General features: G+C 42.5%; 1 protein-coding gene across 2 annotated transcripts in view; it reads right to left on the minus strand.

Annotated features, from left to right (window-relative positions):
• LOC125452813 (inactive tyrosine-protein kinase 7-like) overlaps positions 1–14,933 on the minus strand; it is a 212,741-nt gene that overhangs the window by 37,735 nt on the left and 160,073 nt on the right. For both annotated transcript variants that reach the window (XM_048531693.2, XM_048531694.2), the window contains exons 15-17: positions 13,938–14,093; positions 11,164–11,396; positions 3,147–3,227 (exon numbers count right to left, since the gene is read on the minus strand). In XM_048531693.2, the coding sequence (XP_048387650.1) occupies positions 3,147–3,227; positions 11,164–11,396; positions 13,938–14,093 (470 nt within the window). The remainder of the gene's footprint in view (positions 1–3,146; positions 3,228–11,163; positions 11,397–13,937; positions 14,094–14,933) is intronic.

A 14,933-nucleotide genomic window follows, 5' to 3' on the forward strand; every position in this document is an offset into this window, starting at 1 on the left:
GTTGCAGTCAACGGTCAAAAACTTTACACATCAAAGGAACTCAAGAAGAGATCAATATAGGAGATAACAAGGTGTAGAGCTGGATGAACACACCACGATCAATACATCATGGTTACTTTCACAATATTGTCAGCAACTTTGTCAGATATCGTACATATTCACACTATTACTAAAATCAACTACGTAACATCTCAGCACATTTCCTTTTTCTTACCTAACTTGACAATTCCAATACATTATCTCCCCTCGGAAAGCTTGAAGCTATCCAAACCTCTTCTGCCTGTGCCTTAGCACACAGCGTCTTGTTTCTCTATCACGTGTGTGATTACTGAACTTCATGCAGTGACCAGTCAAGAAATAGCTTTATTTTAAAATTTTCATTCCTAAAATCCCACCACAGTACCAACACTCTCCACCTCTGTTAACTTCCTTGAGTTCGGACAACTCTCAGAATCCCATGCTCTTCTATTTTTTGCCTCAATCAACTTGATTGAGAGAGCTCAGAAGAGCCAGGAGGAGACATGAGAAGTTGTTGGCGGATAGGATCAGGGTAAACCCTAAGGCTTTCTACAGGTATTTAAGGAATAAAAGAATGACGAAACTAAGATTAGGCCCAATCAAGGATAGTAGTGGTAAGTTGTGTGTGGAGTCAGATGAGATAGCGGAAGCACTAAATGAATATTTTTCAACAGTATTCACTCCAGAAAACGACAATGTTTTCGAGGAGAATACTGAGATACAGGCTACTAGACTAGGTGGGATTGAGGTTCACACAGAAGAGGTATTAGAAATTCTTCAGCGGGTGAAGATAGATAAGTCTCCTGGGCCGGATGGGATTTATCCTCGGTCCTCTGGGAAGCCAGGGAAGAGATTGCCGAGCCTTTGGCATTGATCTTTAACTCGTCATTGTCTACAGGAATAGTGCCAGATAACTGGAGGATAGCACATGTGGTTCCCCTGTTCAAGAAGGGGAGTAGAGACAACCCTGGTAATTATAGACCAGTGAGCCTTACCTCAGTTGTTGGTAAAGTGTTGGAAAAGGTTATAAAGGGATTGGATTTATAATCACCTAGGAAAGAATGAATTGATTAGGGATACTCAGCACAGTTTTGTGAACGGAAGGTCGTGCCTCACAAACATTATTGAGTTCTTAGAGGTGGTGACCAAACAGGTAGATGAGTGTAAACCGGTTGATGTGGTGTATATGGATTTCAGCAAGGCGTTCGATAAGGTTCCCCACAGTAGGCTATTGTACAAAATGCAGAGAAATGGAATTGTGGGAGACGTAGCAGTTTAGATTGGAAATTGGCTTGCTGAAAGAAGACAGAGGATGGTAGTTGATGGGAAATGTTCATCCTGGAGACCAGTTACTAGTGGTGTACCACAAGGGTCAGTATTGAGTCCACTGCTGTTTGTCATTTTTATAAATGACCTGGATGAGGGCGTAGAAGGGTGGGTTAGTAAATTTGCAGACGACACTAAGGTCGGTGGAGTTGTGGATAGTGACGAAGGATGCTGTAGGTTGCAGAGAGACATAGATAAGCTGCAGAGCTGGGCTGAGAGGTGGCAAATGGAGTTTAATGCAGACAAGTGTGAGGTGATGCACTTTGGTAGGAGTAACCAGAAGGCAAAGTACTGGACTAATGGTAAGATTCTTAGTAGTGTAGATGAGCAGAGAGATCTCGGTGTCCATGTACACAGATCCTTGAAAGTTGCCACCCAGGTTGACAGGGCTGTTAAGGAGGCATACAGTGTTTTAGCTTTTATTAATAAAGGGATCGAGTTCCGGAACCAAGAGGTTATGCTGCAGCTGTACAAAACTCTGGTGCGGCCGCACTTGGAGTATTGAGTACAGTTCTGGTCACCGCATTATAAGAAGGATGTGCAAGCTTTGGAAAGGGTGCAGAGGAGATTTACTAGGATGTTGCCTGGTATGGAGGGAAGGTCTTACGAGGAAAGGCTGAGGGACTTGAGGCTGTTTTCATTGAAGAGAAGAAGGTTGAGAGGTGTCTTAATTGAAACATATAAAATAATCAGAGGGTTAGATAGGGTGGATAGGGAGAGCCTTTTTCCTAGGATGGTGACGGCGAGCACGAGGGGGCATAGCTTTAAATTGAGGGGTGAAAGATATAGGACAGATGTCAGGAGGTAGTTTCTTTACTCAGAGTAGTAAGGGAATGAAACGCTTTGCCTGCAATGGTAGTAGATTCGCCAACTTTAGGTACATTTAAGACTTCATTGGATAAGCATATGGACATACATGGAATAGTGTAGGTTAGATGGGCTTCAGATCGGCACGACAGGTCGGCACAACATCGAGGGCCAAAGGGCCTGTACTGTGCTGTAATGTTCTATGTTTGATTTAAAATGCTCCATCGTTGGCTGCCATGCCTTCAGCTGTCTAAGCAATGAGGTGTCTGGAATTACTTGGAAACTCTTCTATCTCAATTTCCTCCATTCAAAACTCCCTAAAATTTTGTGTGCAATGTCATTCTTTGCGTTGCAATGTTCGTGACAAGTGTTTTGTTACAGACTAGAGGATTTTGCATTCAATGCTAAGATCTGTGTGTGGCAGTTTTAAGTGACCTGTGCAGAGGAATCAGCACAGATTCCTACTTCCGATTGCTGTCCTTCAACATGCTGGAAGGGCAGCTATGTAATGGTGTCAAGTGGGCATGAAATTGAGCTTAGCAGTAGCCATTTCCGTAATCAGTCACTAAAACGTGCAATCTTGGATGCTATCTGAAAAATAAGCAGCTGAGCAAGATCCCAGAGGGCTAAAGGGAACCATATATTATCAAAAGCCAAGGGAGGAGGGATGAGAACATTTCTGAGCTCAACAATCACTGGGTTATTCATCAATGCATATCACATTCTGAAGAAGTTACATCAGAATTTCAGTAAGTACAAAAAGTGACACTATCATGGTTTCCTTCCAAACTTTGTAAGATCACAGTACAACACAGACTGTGTGGTGTCTCTACAGCACTTATCTGTCTGGCTTCAGGCTCCTATATATGTATATGTTGTGACTATATATGGAAATCTAGCTCTCTCCAAATGGCTCCATTCCCGAAATAATAAACTGATTTTTCAAATGATACTTCAGATGATGTAAAAATATCGAAGAATTCTTAGCTCCTTACCTTCTGTTTTGTATTTAATGGTTGAGATTTAATCTTTTCTTCTTTGCCTTTTGCAATACGCAGGAACTGTTTCAGATCTCCCTGAAAGAAAAATTGTGCAATTGAAATGTTCAGCACCGCTAATGCGGAACCTCAGGATTCCGTCACCAAACATCAAAACAGGAGGGTACGAGGTACCCTCACAAGTATACTGAACCCCACCTTTGCTTCAGGTTTACTTCACATTTGAATTTAGGCACAATAATTACAAACAGTATTTTGTACTGTTGGCATATGAAATAACCAGTCAGTTCAGTGGTTAAATGTTTAAGAGTTTTGTTTAAAAGAATGGTAACAATTCAGGGAATGAGAGGGGTAGAGGAGAAAACAGAACATAGAGGGAGAGCAGCATGAGGGCTGTGGAGAGTGGCATGAGGACTGTGGATAGGAGCAAGGGGGTAAAGAACTAAAATTGAGTTAGACAGGCCTAGAGGGGTAGGGAGCATGGGCAGAGGGAGAGTCGATGGAGATGTGGGTGGTGATGGGCTGTACCAGAAGTGGAGACAGAGGTAGACAAAGTTAAAAGGAAGACAGAGGGTGGGATCAGGTGGTGTATGGTGGTAGCAGGAGTGTAGGCCATAAAACAACAGCAGAAATAGGCCATTTGGTTGATCAAGTCCAACTGCCTTTCAATGGCATCATGGCTAATTTAACAATCCTGAACTCCATTTTCCTTCCTTCTCCCCTTAATCCTCAATTACCTTACCGATTAAAAATCCATCCTTTTTTGCCTTGAATGCTTAAAGACCCAACCTTAACAGCCCTGTGAGACAAAGAATTCCACAGATTCACCATCTGTCTTAAGTTAGTGGCTCCTTACTCTGAGATTATGTCCTCTGGTTCGAGGCTCTCCTACAAGGGAAACAACCACTCTGGATCTACCCTGTCAAGCCCCAAGAATTTTAAATATTTCAAGAAGGACTCCTTTCATTTTCCTAAACTCCAATGTGCACAAATGCAACTTACTCAAACCTCTCATAAGAAATACATTCCATAACTGGCAAGCGACCAGTGAACGTTCTCTTGACATGCTCCAATGCCAGAATATATCTTTCCTAGACTCATACAGCTAGGAAACCAATCCTTTGGTCCAACTCATTTGTGCCAACCAGATTTCCCAAACTAAACTCATTCTATTTGCTTGCATTATGCCCATATACATCTAAACCTTTCCTATTCATGTACCTATCCTATTGTCTTTTAAATGTTTTAATCGTACCTGCCTCTACAACATCTTCTGGCAGTTTGTTCCATATACGGCCCACCCTTTGTGCAAAATACTTGCCTCTCAGGTCCCTTTTAAATTGTTCCACTCTCACTTTAAACCTATGCCCTCTAGTTTTGGACTCCCCTACCCTGGGGAAAAGACCTTGGTTATTCACATCATCTATGCCTCTCATGATTTTATAAACCTTAGAAGGACATTCCTCAAGGTCCGATATTTCAGTCTCTCCTCATAACTCAAATCCTACAGTCTCAGTAACATCCTTGTAAATGTTTTCTGAGTTTTTCCCAGTTTAATGACACAATTTCTATAAGGGGACCAAAACTGTTCACAGTATTCCAGCTGTAGTCTGACAAGTGTTTTGTATTCCTTTAGCAAAACTTCCCTATGATTATAGTCCATTCCCTTTGAAGTAAAGGCCAACAGTCCATTTGCTTTCCTTATTATCTCTTGAACTTGGATGCGAGCTTATTTTGATTCATGGATAACCCCCCCAACCCCAAATCCCTCTGTTCTGTAGCATTCTGCAGTCTTTATCAATTTAAATAACATTCAGCACTTCTATCCTTTCTATTCTTATGTCTCATGCATAACCTGACATTTTCCTGCATTATATTCCATACTTCAGGTATTTGCCCACTCACATAACTTGTCTATATCGTTCTGTTGGCTCCTTGTTTCATCCTCTCCTTGCCTTTGCACCTATTTTTTATCATCTGCAAATTTGGCTACAGTAGTACATTCACTTCTGCCAACCCAGTCCTAAAAAAATATTGAAATCATTGTGGCCCTAGCATAATCCCTGTGGCACTCAGGTATCGGTTACCAATTGGAGAATGATCCTTTGTCTCAACTCTGCCTTCTATTAGTTAGCTAAACCTCTATCCATGTTAATATATTACCCAACACAATGGGACCTCACCTTATTCAGTAGTCTTATGTGCAGTACCTTATTGAATGATTTTGGAAGTCCAAATATATACTGGTTGTCTTTATCTACTCTGCCTGCTACTTCCTCAAAAGAACTGCAGTAAATTTGGCAGGCAAGATTTCCTCTTCAGGAAGCCATGTTGATTCTACATTTCTAAGCTATGCATTTCTAAATGCTTTGTAATTATATCCTTTACAATCGCTCAATTTTCTTGAAAATAGACGTGAAGCATGTGTTTATCTGTTTTTGTCTCCTTCACTTATGAATAATGGCATTAAATTGGCAGTTTTATAATCCTCTGAAATGTTTCCAGAATTTAAGGCTTCATGGAAGACCATGACGAGAGCACATTTCTCTGTACTACTTCCTTTAAAATACCAGGATGTAACCCATTAGATTCAGAGGACCTAAGATAACAAAGTGTGGAGCTGGATGAACACAGCAGGCCAAGCAGCATCTCAGGAGCACAAAAGCTGATGTTTCGGGCCTAGACCCTTCATCAGAGAGGGTTATCAGAAGAAGCACTGTCTATTTTTAGGTTTCTTGCAAATTTACCTTCACAGTTTATTTTCTCCCTTATTTTTATTGATCAGATTCCCTATAGTGAATAAAGAGGCCATTCAGCCTACCGAGTCTGCACCAAAAAGCATCCCACCCACACCCATGTCCTTGGCACCATAAGACAGCAGTGATAACTACTGTGCCACATCTTTTGGGGTGGCATCTTTTGTTGGTTTTGAAAACTTCCCCAATCCTCTGATTTACCACCAGACTTTGCCACATTTTATGTTTGTTCCTTCAATGTGATACTTCCCTGGTTAGCCATGTTGGCTTACCCACTTCCTTAGAGTCCTTCTTCCTCAATGGGATATGAGAGACCAGAGTTCTTTTCTTAAAAAAAAGTTGACCGTTGCTCACCATTGTCAAGGACTTGAAACAAAAACCATTTTCTCTCCACAGCAATTTCTGTTTTTGTGTAATTGTCTACTTTGTGATTTCAGCCAACTTAGCTATCACACATTTTGGTCCTTTCATTCAAGTCATTGAGATAAATTGTAAATAATGGTGGACCCAAACTCATGCCTATAACACTCAATCACATCCTGCCAACTGTGAATAATCAATTTATGCCACTTCTCTGCTTTCTGTTGAACATCCAATTCTCTTATTCATGCCAACCTGTTAAAATTCCACTCTTCCCTCTCATACTGAATTGTTAAAAAGGCAGTTAATACTTTGTGGCATTCTGTCAAATGCCCTCTGAAAATCAAGTACAGCACATCTACATAGAACATAGAACAACACAGCGCAGAACAGACCCTTCAGCCCTCGGTGTCGCGCTGACCTGTGAACTAATCTAAGCCCATTCCCCGACACTATCCCATCTTCATCCATATGCTTATCCAAGGACTGTTTAAATGCCCCTAATGTGGCTGAGTTAACTACATTGGCAGGCAGGGCGTTCCACACCCTTACACTCTCTGAGTAAAGAACCTGCCTCTGACATCTGTCTTAAATCTATCACACCTCAATTTGTAGCTATGCCCCCTTGTACAAGCTGACATCATCCTCAGAAAAAGACTCTCACTATCCACCCTATCTAATCCTCTGATCATCGTCAATGTCTCTATTAAATCCCCCCTTAGCCTCTTTCTCTCCAATGAGAACAGACCCGAGTCCCTCAGCCTTTCTTCATAAAGGCCTTTGCTCCAGACCAGGCAACATCCTGGTAAATCTCCTCTGCACCTTTTCTAATGCTTCCACATCCTTCCTGTAACGGGGTGACCAGAACTGCACACAATATTCCAAGTGAAGCCGCACTAGCGTTTTGTACAGTTGCAGCATGTCATCACCGCTCCAGAACTCAATCCCTCTACCAATAAAACCTAACACACCATATGCCTTCTTAACAGCACTGTCAACCTGGGTGGCAACTTTCAGGCATCTATGTACATGGACACCAAGATCCCTCTGCATATCCACACTACCAAGAATCTTTCCACTGACCTAGTATTCAGCCTTCCTACTATTCTTCCCAAAGAGAATCACCTCACATTTATCTGCATTTAACTCCATTTGCTCCACCATCCAATCATGGCTGACAAATCTACTCCAAAACCTTATATAGTTGCTCAAGCTCATTCTCCCCATAATCCTTGATCCCCTTGATAATCAAGAACCTATCAGTCGGCACAACATCGAGGGCTGAAGGGCCTGTACTGTGCTGTAATGTTCTATGTTCTATCTATCTCAGTTTTAAACCTACTCAAGGGCCTGGCCTCCACTGCCTTCTGTGGCAGTGAATTCCATAGATTCTCCACTCTTTGGCTGAAGAACTTTCTCCTTATCTTCGTTCTAATAGATCTTCCCTTTACTCTAAGGCTGTGCTCTTGGGTCTTAGTCTCTCCTACCAGTGGAAACATCTTCCCAACATCCATTCTGTCCAGGCCATTAAGTATTCTGTAAGTTTCAATTAGATCCCCCATTATCCTTCTCAACTCCAGTGAGTATAGTCGCAGAATCTTCAAACATTCCTCATATGTTAAGCTTTCCACCCTGGGACCATTCTTGTGAACCTCCTCTGAACCCACTCTAGGGCCAGTACATCCTTCCTGAGATATGGGGCCAAAAACTGCACAGAATATTGCAAATGTGGCCTGAACAGGGCCTTATAAAGCCTCAGTAGTACATCCGTGATTTTATATTTAAGTCCTCTCAAAATAAATGCCAAGATTGCATTTGCCTTCCTGACTATTGAGGCTACCTGCAAGTTTACCTTGACAGAATCCTGGACTAGTGCACCCAAGACTGTTTGCACTTCAGACTTCTGAATTTTCTCCCCATTTAGAAAATAGTCCATGCTTTTATTCTTCTTACCAAAGTACATGACCTCACACTTTCCCACGCCACTTCTTTGCCGAAAAGAATTCTGCAACTGCCAGAAGCTTCAACAAAAAAAAAATCAAAGGAAACTTGAAAAGTCAATCAATTTCATCTTCTGAATTTGTACGCTTGACCCATAGGGATATGGTTTGATCTTTATTTTCCAAACCTATAAAGAAATCTGAAGAGCTGTGCTGTCTTGTCTTTGTATGAATTTCAGACTGAAGGAATAGAGCTTAATTCTGAATAGTAGCCTAGTTGGTAGTCAGTTTTGCATTCAATTAAAGATTAAGTCCTGCTTTTAATAAATTAGTTATTTGCAAGTTCAATAAAGCTGACTGCTGGACATTTCTTAGATAACAAAGTGTGGAGCTGGATGAACACAGCAGGCCAAGCAGCATCTTAGGAGCACAAAAGCTGACGTTTCAGGCCTAGACCCTTCATCAGAAAAAGGGGGATGGAGAGAGGGTTCGGAAATAAATAGGGAGAGGGGGAGGCAGATCGAAGACAGATAGTGGAGAAGAGAGGTGGAGAGGAGAGTGTAGGTGGGGAGGTAGGGAGGGGATAGGTCAGTCCAGGGAGGACGGACAGGTCAAGGGGGGGGAAAATGAGGTTAGTAGGTAGGAAATGGAGGTGTGGCTTGAGGTGGGAGGAGGTGATAGGTGAGAGGAAGAACAGGTTAGGCAGGCGGAGATGAGCTGGGCTGGTTTTGTGATGCAGTGAGGGGAGGGGAAGGGAGATTTTGAAGCTGGTGAAATCCACATTGATATCATTGGGCTGTAGGGTTCCCAAGCGGAATATGAGCTGCTGTTCCTGCAACCTTCAGGTGGCATCATTGTGGCACTGCTGGAGGCCCAGGATGGACATGTCATCTAAGGAATGCTAGGGGGAGTTGAAATGGTTCGCGACTGGGAGGTGCAGTTGTTTACTGCGAACCGAGCGGAGGTGTTCTGCAAAGCGGTCCCCATTTCCCCCATGTAGAGAGAGCCACAACGGGTACAGCGGATGCAGTATACCACATTGGCAGATGTGCAGGTGAACATCTGCTTGATGTGGAAAATCATCTTGGGGCCTGGGATGGAGGGGAGGGAGGTGGTGTGGGGGCAGGTGTAGCACTTCCTGTGGTTGCAGGGGTAAATGCCGGGGTTGGAGGGGCATTGAAGAAGTGTACAAGGGAGTCGGAGAGAGTGGTCCCTCCAGAAGGAAGACAAGGGTGTGGTTGGAAAAATGTCTTTAGTGGTGGGGTCAGACTGTAGGTGGTGAAAGTGTCAGAGGATGATGCGTTGTTTGCGGAGGTTGGTGGGGTGGTATGTGAGGACTAGGGGGATTCTCTATTGGCAGTTATTGCAGGGACGGGGTGTGATGTGGATTTCACAAACTTCAAAATCTCCCCTCCCCCAACCGCATCCCAAAACCAGCCCAGCTCGTCCCTGCCTCCCTAACCTGTTCGTCCTCTGACCTATTCCCTCCTCCCACCTCAAGCCGCACCTCCATTTCCTACCTACTAACCTCATTCCACCCCCTTGACCTGTCCCTCCACCCGGGCTGACCTATCCCCTCCCTACCTCACCACCCATACTCTCCTCTCCACTTATCATCTCCTTTGTCCATCTTCGATCCGCCTCCCCCTCTCTCCCTATTTATTTCAGAACTCTCTCCCCATTCCCCTTTTCTGATGAAGGGTCTAGGCCCGAAACGTCAGCTTTTGTGTTCCTAAGATGCTATTTGGCCTGCTGTGTTCATCCAGCTCCACAGTTTGTTATCTCGGATTCTCCAGCATCTGCAGTTCCCAGTATCTCTGCTGGACATTTCTTTTACTCTGAACAGTACTACAAAATAAAGTCAAATTTACCATTTTGTTGAAGATAAAACAGGTACAGTTTTGGTATAGTTCAGAGAGTACTGGGGTTTGCCTGCCATGATATTGCTCTTGTTAAAGGAGCAATTTAATAATGGCCATTTTTTTCAAAAAACTTTTGGGTGAAATCCATTAGCCCCATTTGTTTCATGGTACTTTTTATCTAGTGATAGTGATCATTTAAGTTCTTCTGTCACTTGGGCTTTGTGATTTTCTACTTTTCTTGGGTTTCCATCACACTTCATCACAGCAATGAGGGATGGGCAACAAACACTGACCCTGCCAGCCACATCCACATCCTGTGAAAGAATTAGGAAAAAAATGGAGCTGACATGATTAACCTTAACCGCCTCCTTTTACACTTTACCACGGGTTGGAGTATTTTCTACCTTGAATCTCACTGATTCCAATCTGGCTAGCATTCCTTGTTGCCACACTCAGTCAAAAATTGTCTCTATATTAACAGAGTACTAATTCGCCAATTTGTTTTTTCCTGCATTTCATGATCCAATGATCTCAACGATTTCAAAATCAAATTCTGAACACTTTGAAGCCGGGGATCTCAGTAGAAGGGCAAGATAGATTACTTCTTCCTGGCTAAGCTGCAAATGTTTCAAGTCTAGTCTTTTGCACTACTTGGCTGGACATCCTCATCATTAGAGATGGGAATGCTCGTGTCGTCTCCTCCCCCAGACAGCACTTCCCCAAGAATGACAACGAAGCTTCACTTACATCAATGGAATGGGTATCAAACCCATAATCCTCTCAAGTGTGAGCGCTTCCATTGAGTCAAGCTTGACACAAAGACTGAGCGATGTGTGGTATCAGTTTAGGCAGATTAGCAAGCATTCATGACTTACAAACTATTGCATTAAACTTGGTTCAATAATTTCTTCAGAATTTGAAGGCAATGTTGTATTTATAAAAACAGATAATAAATTTTTTCGTACTCAATGCAGAAGTGGAATTTTCAATTACAAACATGCACAGAAATTATACTGGATTATGTTTCAACACACACCAGTGACACCCGCCCAAATGATTGAGCAAGATAACCGAGCATCTGCCTTTGACTTCTTACCAGATCAACATATTCAGTGATCATGTAGTGTGGCTCCATTTCACGGCATAGTCCTAGCAGTTTCACAACATTGTTGTGGTTCATCTTGCTAAACATCTCAAATTCTCGACGAAATTCCAGCTGTAGTTGTTCATCCCGCGTAGTCAAACTCTTCACCAGAACCACTGTCTCTACCTCACTTTTATCAATCCCTTTGGCTTTGGCCAAGAAGACCTCACCATACTCTCCTTTTCCTGCATTTACAAACACAAGCAAAGACTGAATAATGTGATAAATTTACAACAAACAGCACCAGATGTCAACAGGGAAGCTTTTTTCATGATTTTTTAAAAAAATTTTTCATTTCCGGGATTTCAGCAGCACAGCCTCGGTCAACACTAGTTAACCATCCTTAATTGCTCTCTAGAAGTTGATAGTGACCTACTTTTATGAAACGCTACAGTCCGTGGAGTGTAAATAAAGCCACAGTGCTGTTAGGGAGCTCCAAGATTTTGACATTTAGACAATGAATGAACACAACATATTTCCGAGTCAAGACTGCATGCAGTTTGGAGGGATAGAGTTTTGATGCACCTACTGCCCTTGACCTTCTTGAAGTTTGGGGTCACAGGTTTGAAAGGTGCTAAGGAGACTGAGTGAGTTATTGTAATGCATCTTTTGGATGGTTTATTCTACCATCGTTGTATGTCAATGGTGAAGGGAGCAAATATTTAAGGTGATGGCTGCCATAAAGCTGCTGCTGCTGCTGCTGCTTTGTCCTGGATGGTGTTGAGCTTCAAGTGTTAAGATGTGTTCATCCAAGGAAGTGCAGAATATCCCATTATATTCCTGCATTGTGCCTGTAGATGTTGGACATGCAGTGCATAACAGGAAGTTAGTTAATGTTACGAAGTTGGGTAGAGTATTTAACAAATTGGAAGGCAAGAAGTTGGAACTGGTTGGTAAAAATGATCGTTGGGGAAACGAGTGCCATGGTCTCTTTCAGAGCTTGTGCTTTGAAGTTGATAAATGCCAGTGCATAAAGAGTGCTTGAATTTAAACATTTTGTATAAAACAGCCAAGCAGCATTTTTTCAAAAACAAGTTCGAGTGGGCCAATTAATTTAAACCAAGCACCTAGATACAGAAAGCCAACTGAATTTAAATCTGACGGTGTTGACAACCTGAAACCAATCATGTTTTGAGAATTTGAGTGTCATTATGGGTATTTAAGACGAGGGCATTTGGAAAATCAGAGCTAGCCATTCGCCACTTGTCATCTACCTGTTTGGTCACCTTCTCAAAGAACTCAATAAGGTTTGTGAGGCACGACCTTCCCTTCACTAAACCATGCTGACTATCCCTAATCAATTTATTCTTTTCTAGATGATTATAAATCCTATCCCTTATAACCTTTTCCAAGACTTTACCAACAACTGAGGTAAGGCTCACTGGTCTATAATTACCAGGGTTGTCTCTACTCCCCTTCTTGAACAGGGGAACCACATGTGCTACCCTCCAGTTGTCTAGCACTATTCCTGTAGACAATGACGAGTTAAAGATCAATGACAAAGGCTCGGCAATCTTCTCCCTGGCTTCCCAGAGGATCCTAGGATAAATCCCATCCGGCCCAGGAGACTTATCTATCTTCACCCTCTGTAGGATTTCTAATACCTCTTCTGTGTGAACCTCAACCCCACCTCGTCTAGTAGTCTGTATCTCAGTATTCTCCTCGACAACATTGTCGTTTTCTGGAGTGAATACTGTCGAAAAGTATTCATTTAGTGCTTCCCCATCTCCTCTGACTCCAAACGCAACTTACCACTACTATCCTTGATTGGCCCTAATCTTACTCCCATCATTCTTTTATTCCTTAAATACCTATAGAAAGCCTTAGGGTTTACCCTGATCCTATCCACCAACAACTTCTCATGTCTCCTCCTGGCTCTTCCAAGCTCTCTCTTTAGGTCTTTCCTGGCTACCTTGTAGCCCTCAAGCACCCTAACTGAGCCTTCACATCTCATCCTAACAGAAGCCTTCTTCTTCCTCTTGACCAGAGATTCTACCTCCTTCGTAAACCACAGCTCCCGCGCTCTACAGCTTCCTTCCTGCCTGACAGGTACATACTTATCTAGGACACACAGGAGCTTTTCCTTGAATAAGCTCCACATTTCTAATGTGCCCATCCCCTGCAGTTTCCTTCCCCATCCTATGCTCCCTAAATCTTGCCTAATCTCAACTACCTGTTGCCTGCCACTTTATCATACCACCCTGTACCCTGGCCAACATCTGTCTCTCTGGTTTTCTGCAGTGCTCCAGCGAACCTCAATACAAGCTGAAAGAACACACCATTTTCTGCTTGGGGAACCTACAGCCCTGCGGACTCAAAATAGAGTTCAATAATTTTAGGGCCTAAACTCTCCCATGTTCCAGCTGCCAACCCCACTCACCAGGTCTTGTTACCACATAGCCTGCTATTACACACCACCTGTTGTTAGTCACTAATAGTCCCTTTTAACAACTATTCATCTTTCCAGCCTGATTGTTATCAACTCTGTCTGTCCAACTGCTCTTCACTCTCTTTAGGCTCTACTGTATTGTTTACCCCCTACCCCATCCCCCTCACTTTTTTCTGCATATAAACTGATGTTTCCCAGCCACCATCCATTCTGAGGAAGGATCACCCAACCCGAAACGTTAACTCTGTTTTCTCCTTCACAGATGCTGCCAGACCTGCTGAGCTTTTCTAACAACTTTGTTTTTGTTTCTGATTCACAGCATCTGCAGTTTATTTACCCAGAGTTGTGATTGCCTTCAGATTTGAACGAGAGAAGTGTAGTTTATCATGCATGCTGTGGCGCTTGTTGGACATGACAGTCATACTCATGTTGTTAATGGATGCCTCCTCCTGAATCTCAGCTGTTAGCTGACCATTCTGCTGCAAAGTCCCACCTACATGTTTGAAAAGAAAATGAAGCTGTCAAAACAAGTATTTTAGCCAGGTTACTTGTATCACAATAAACCTTTATTACACACAGAAATTCATACACTTAGGGACTAATCAAAAGAAGAATGCATTAATATACTACCTTTTACATACCTCAAAGTGCTTTACAGCCAATAGAGTACAAGTAATCACTGCTGTAATGTCAGAAACATAGCAGTTAACTTGTGCACAAGCTCTCAAGACCAGATATCAGATTTGAGATGCTGGTTAAGGGCTAACTATTAACCAGGCCACCATGGAAGAGGATTTTGGGGGAAAAAAAGCCATGAGGTCTTTTACATTCACCTGGGTGAGTTGGGAGCTTATTTCAACATGTCATCTGAAAATCTGCACCTCAGCTAATGTATGACCATCAGTTACTACACTGCAGAGTCAGTCTGGGGTTTGTCTACAAGTCTCTAGACCATACCTTCTAGCTTAGTGGCAATGGTGCATCCAATAAAGTTTCAGCTGACAAACCAGCATCTAATTCTGATCGTTATTATGTTTTTTTTTAAAAAAAAAACAAGAAGAGTCACTGCATAATATGTAAAAGCACTCCTTTTGTGCTTTAACCATTTGGTCCATCATGTCGGTGCCTCCTTGCTGCAACAGGAACATATCTAGGTCTACTCTTTTGCCTGTTTATTGTGACTGCAAATTTTTGCTTCAGATAATTATTTAATTGTATTTTAAAAGTAATCAATCAAGCAGTGCATTCTAGATTCTAACTTCTTACTGCCCTTTTTCTCGTACTGCCATTGGTACTTGTAATTCTTCTGAACCCTTCTGACACTGGGAACAAT

The sequence above is a fragment of the Stegostoma tigrinum genome, chromosome 4, assembly GCF_030684315.1.
Source record: "Stegostoma tigrinum isolate sSteTig4 chromosome 4, sSteTig4.hap1, whole genome shotgun sequence".
NCBI lineage: Eukaryota > Metazoa > Chordata > Chondrichthyes > Orectolobiformes > Stegostomatidae > Stegostoma > Stegostoma tigrinum.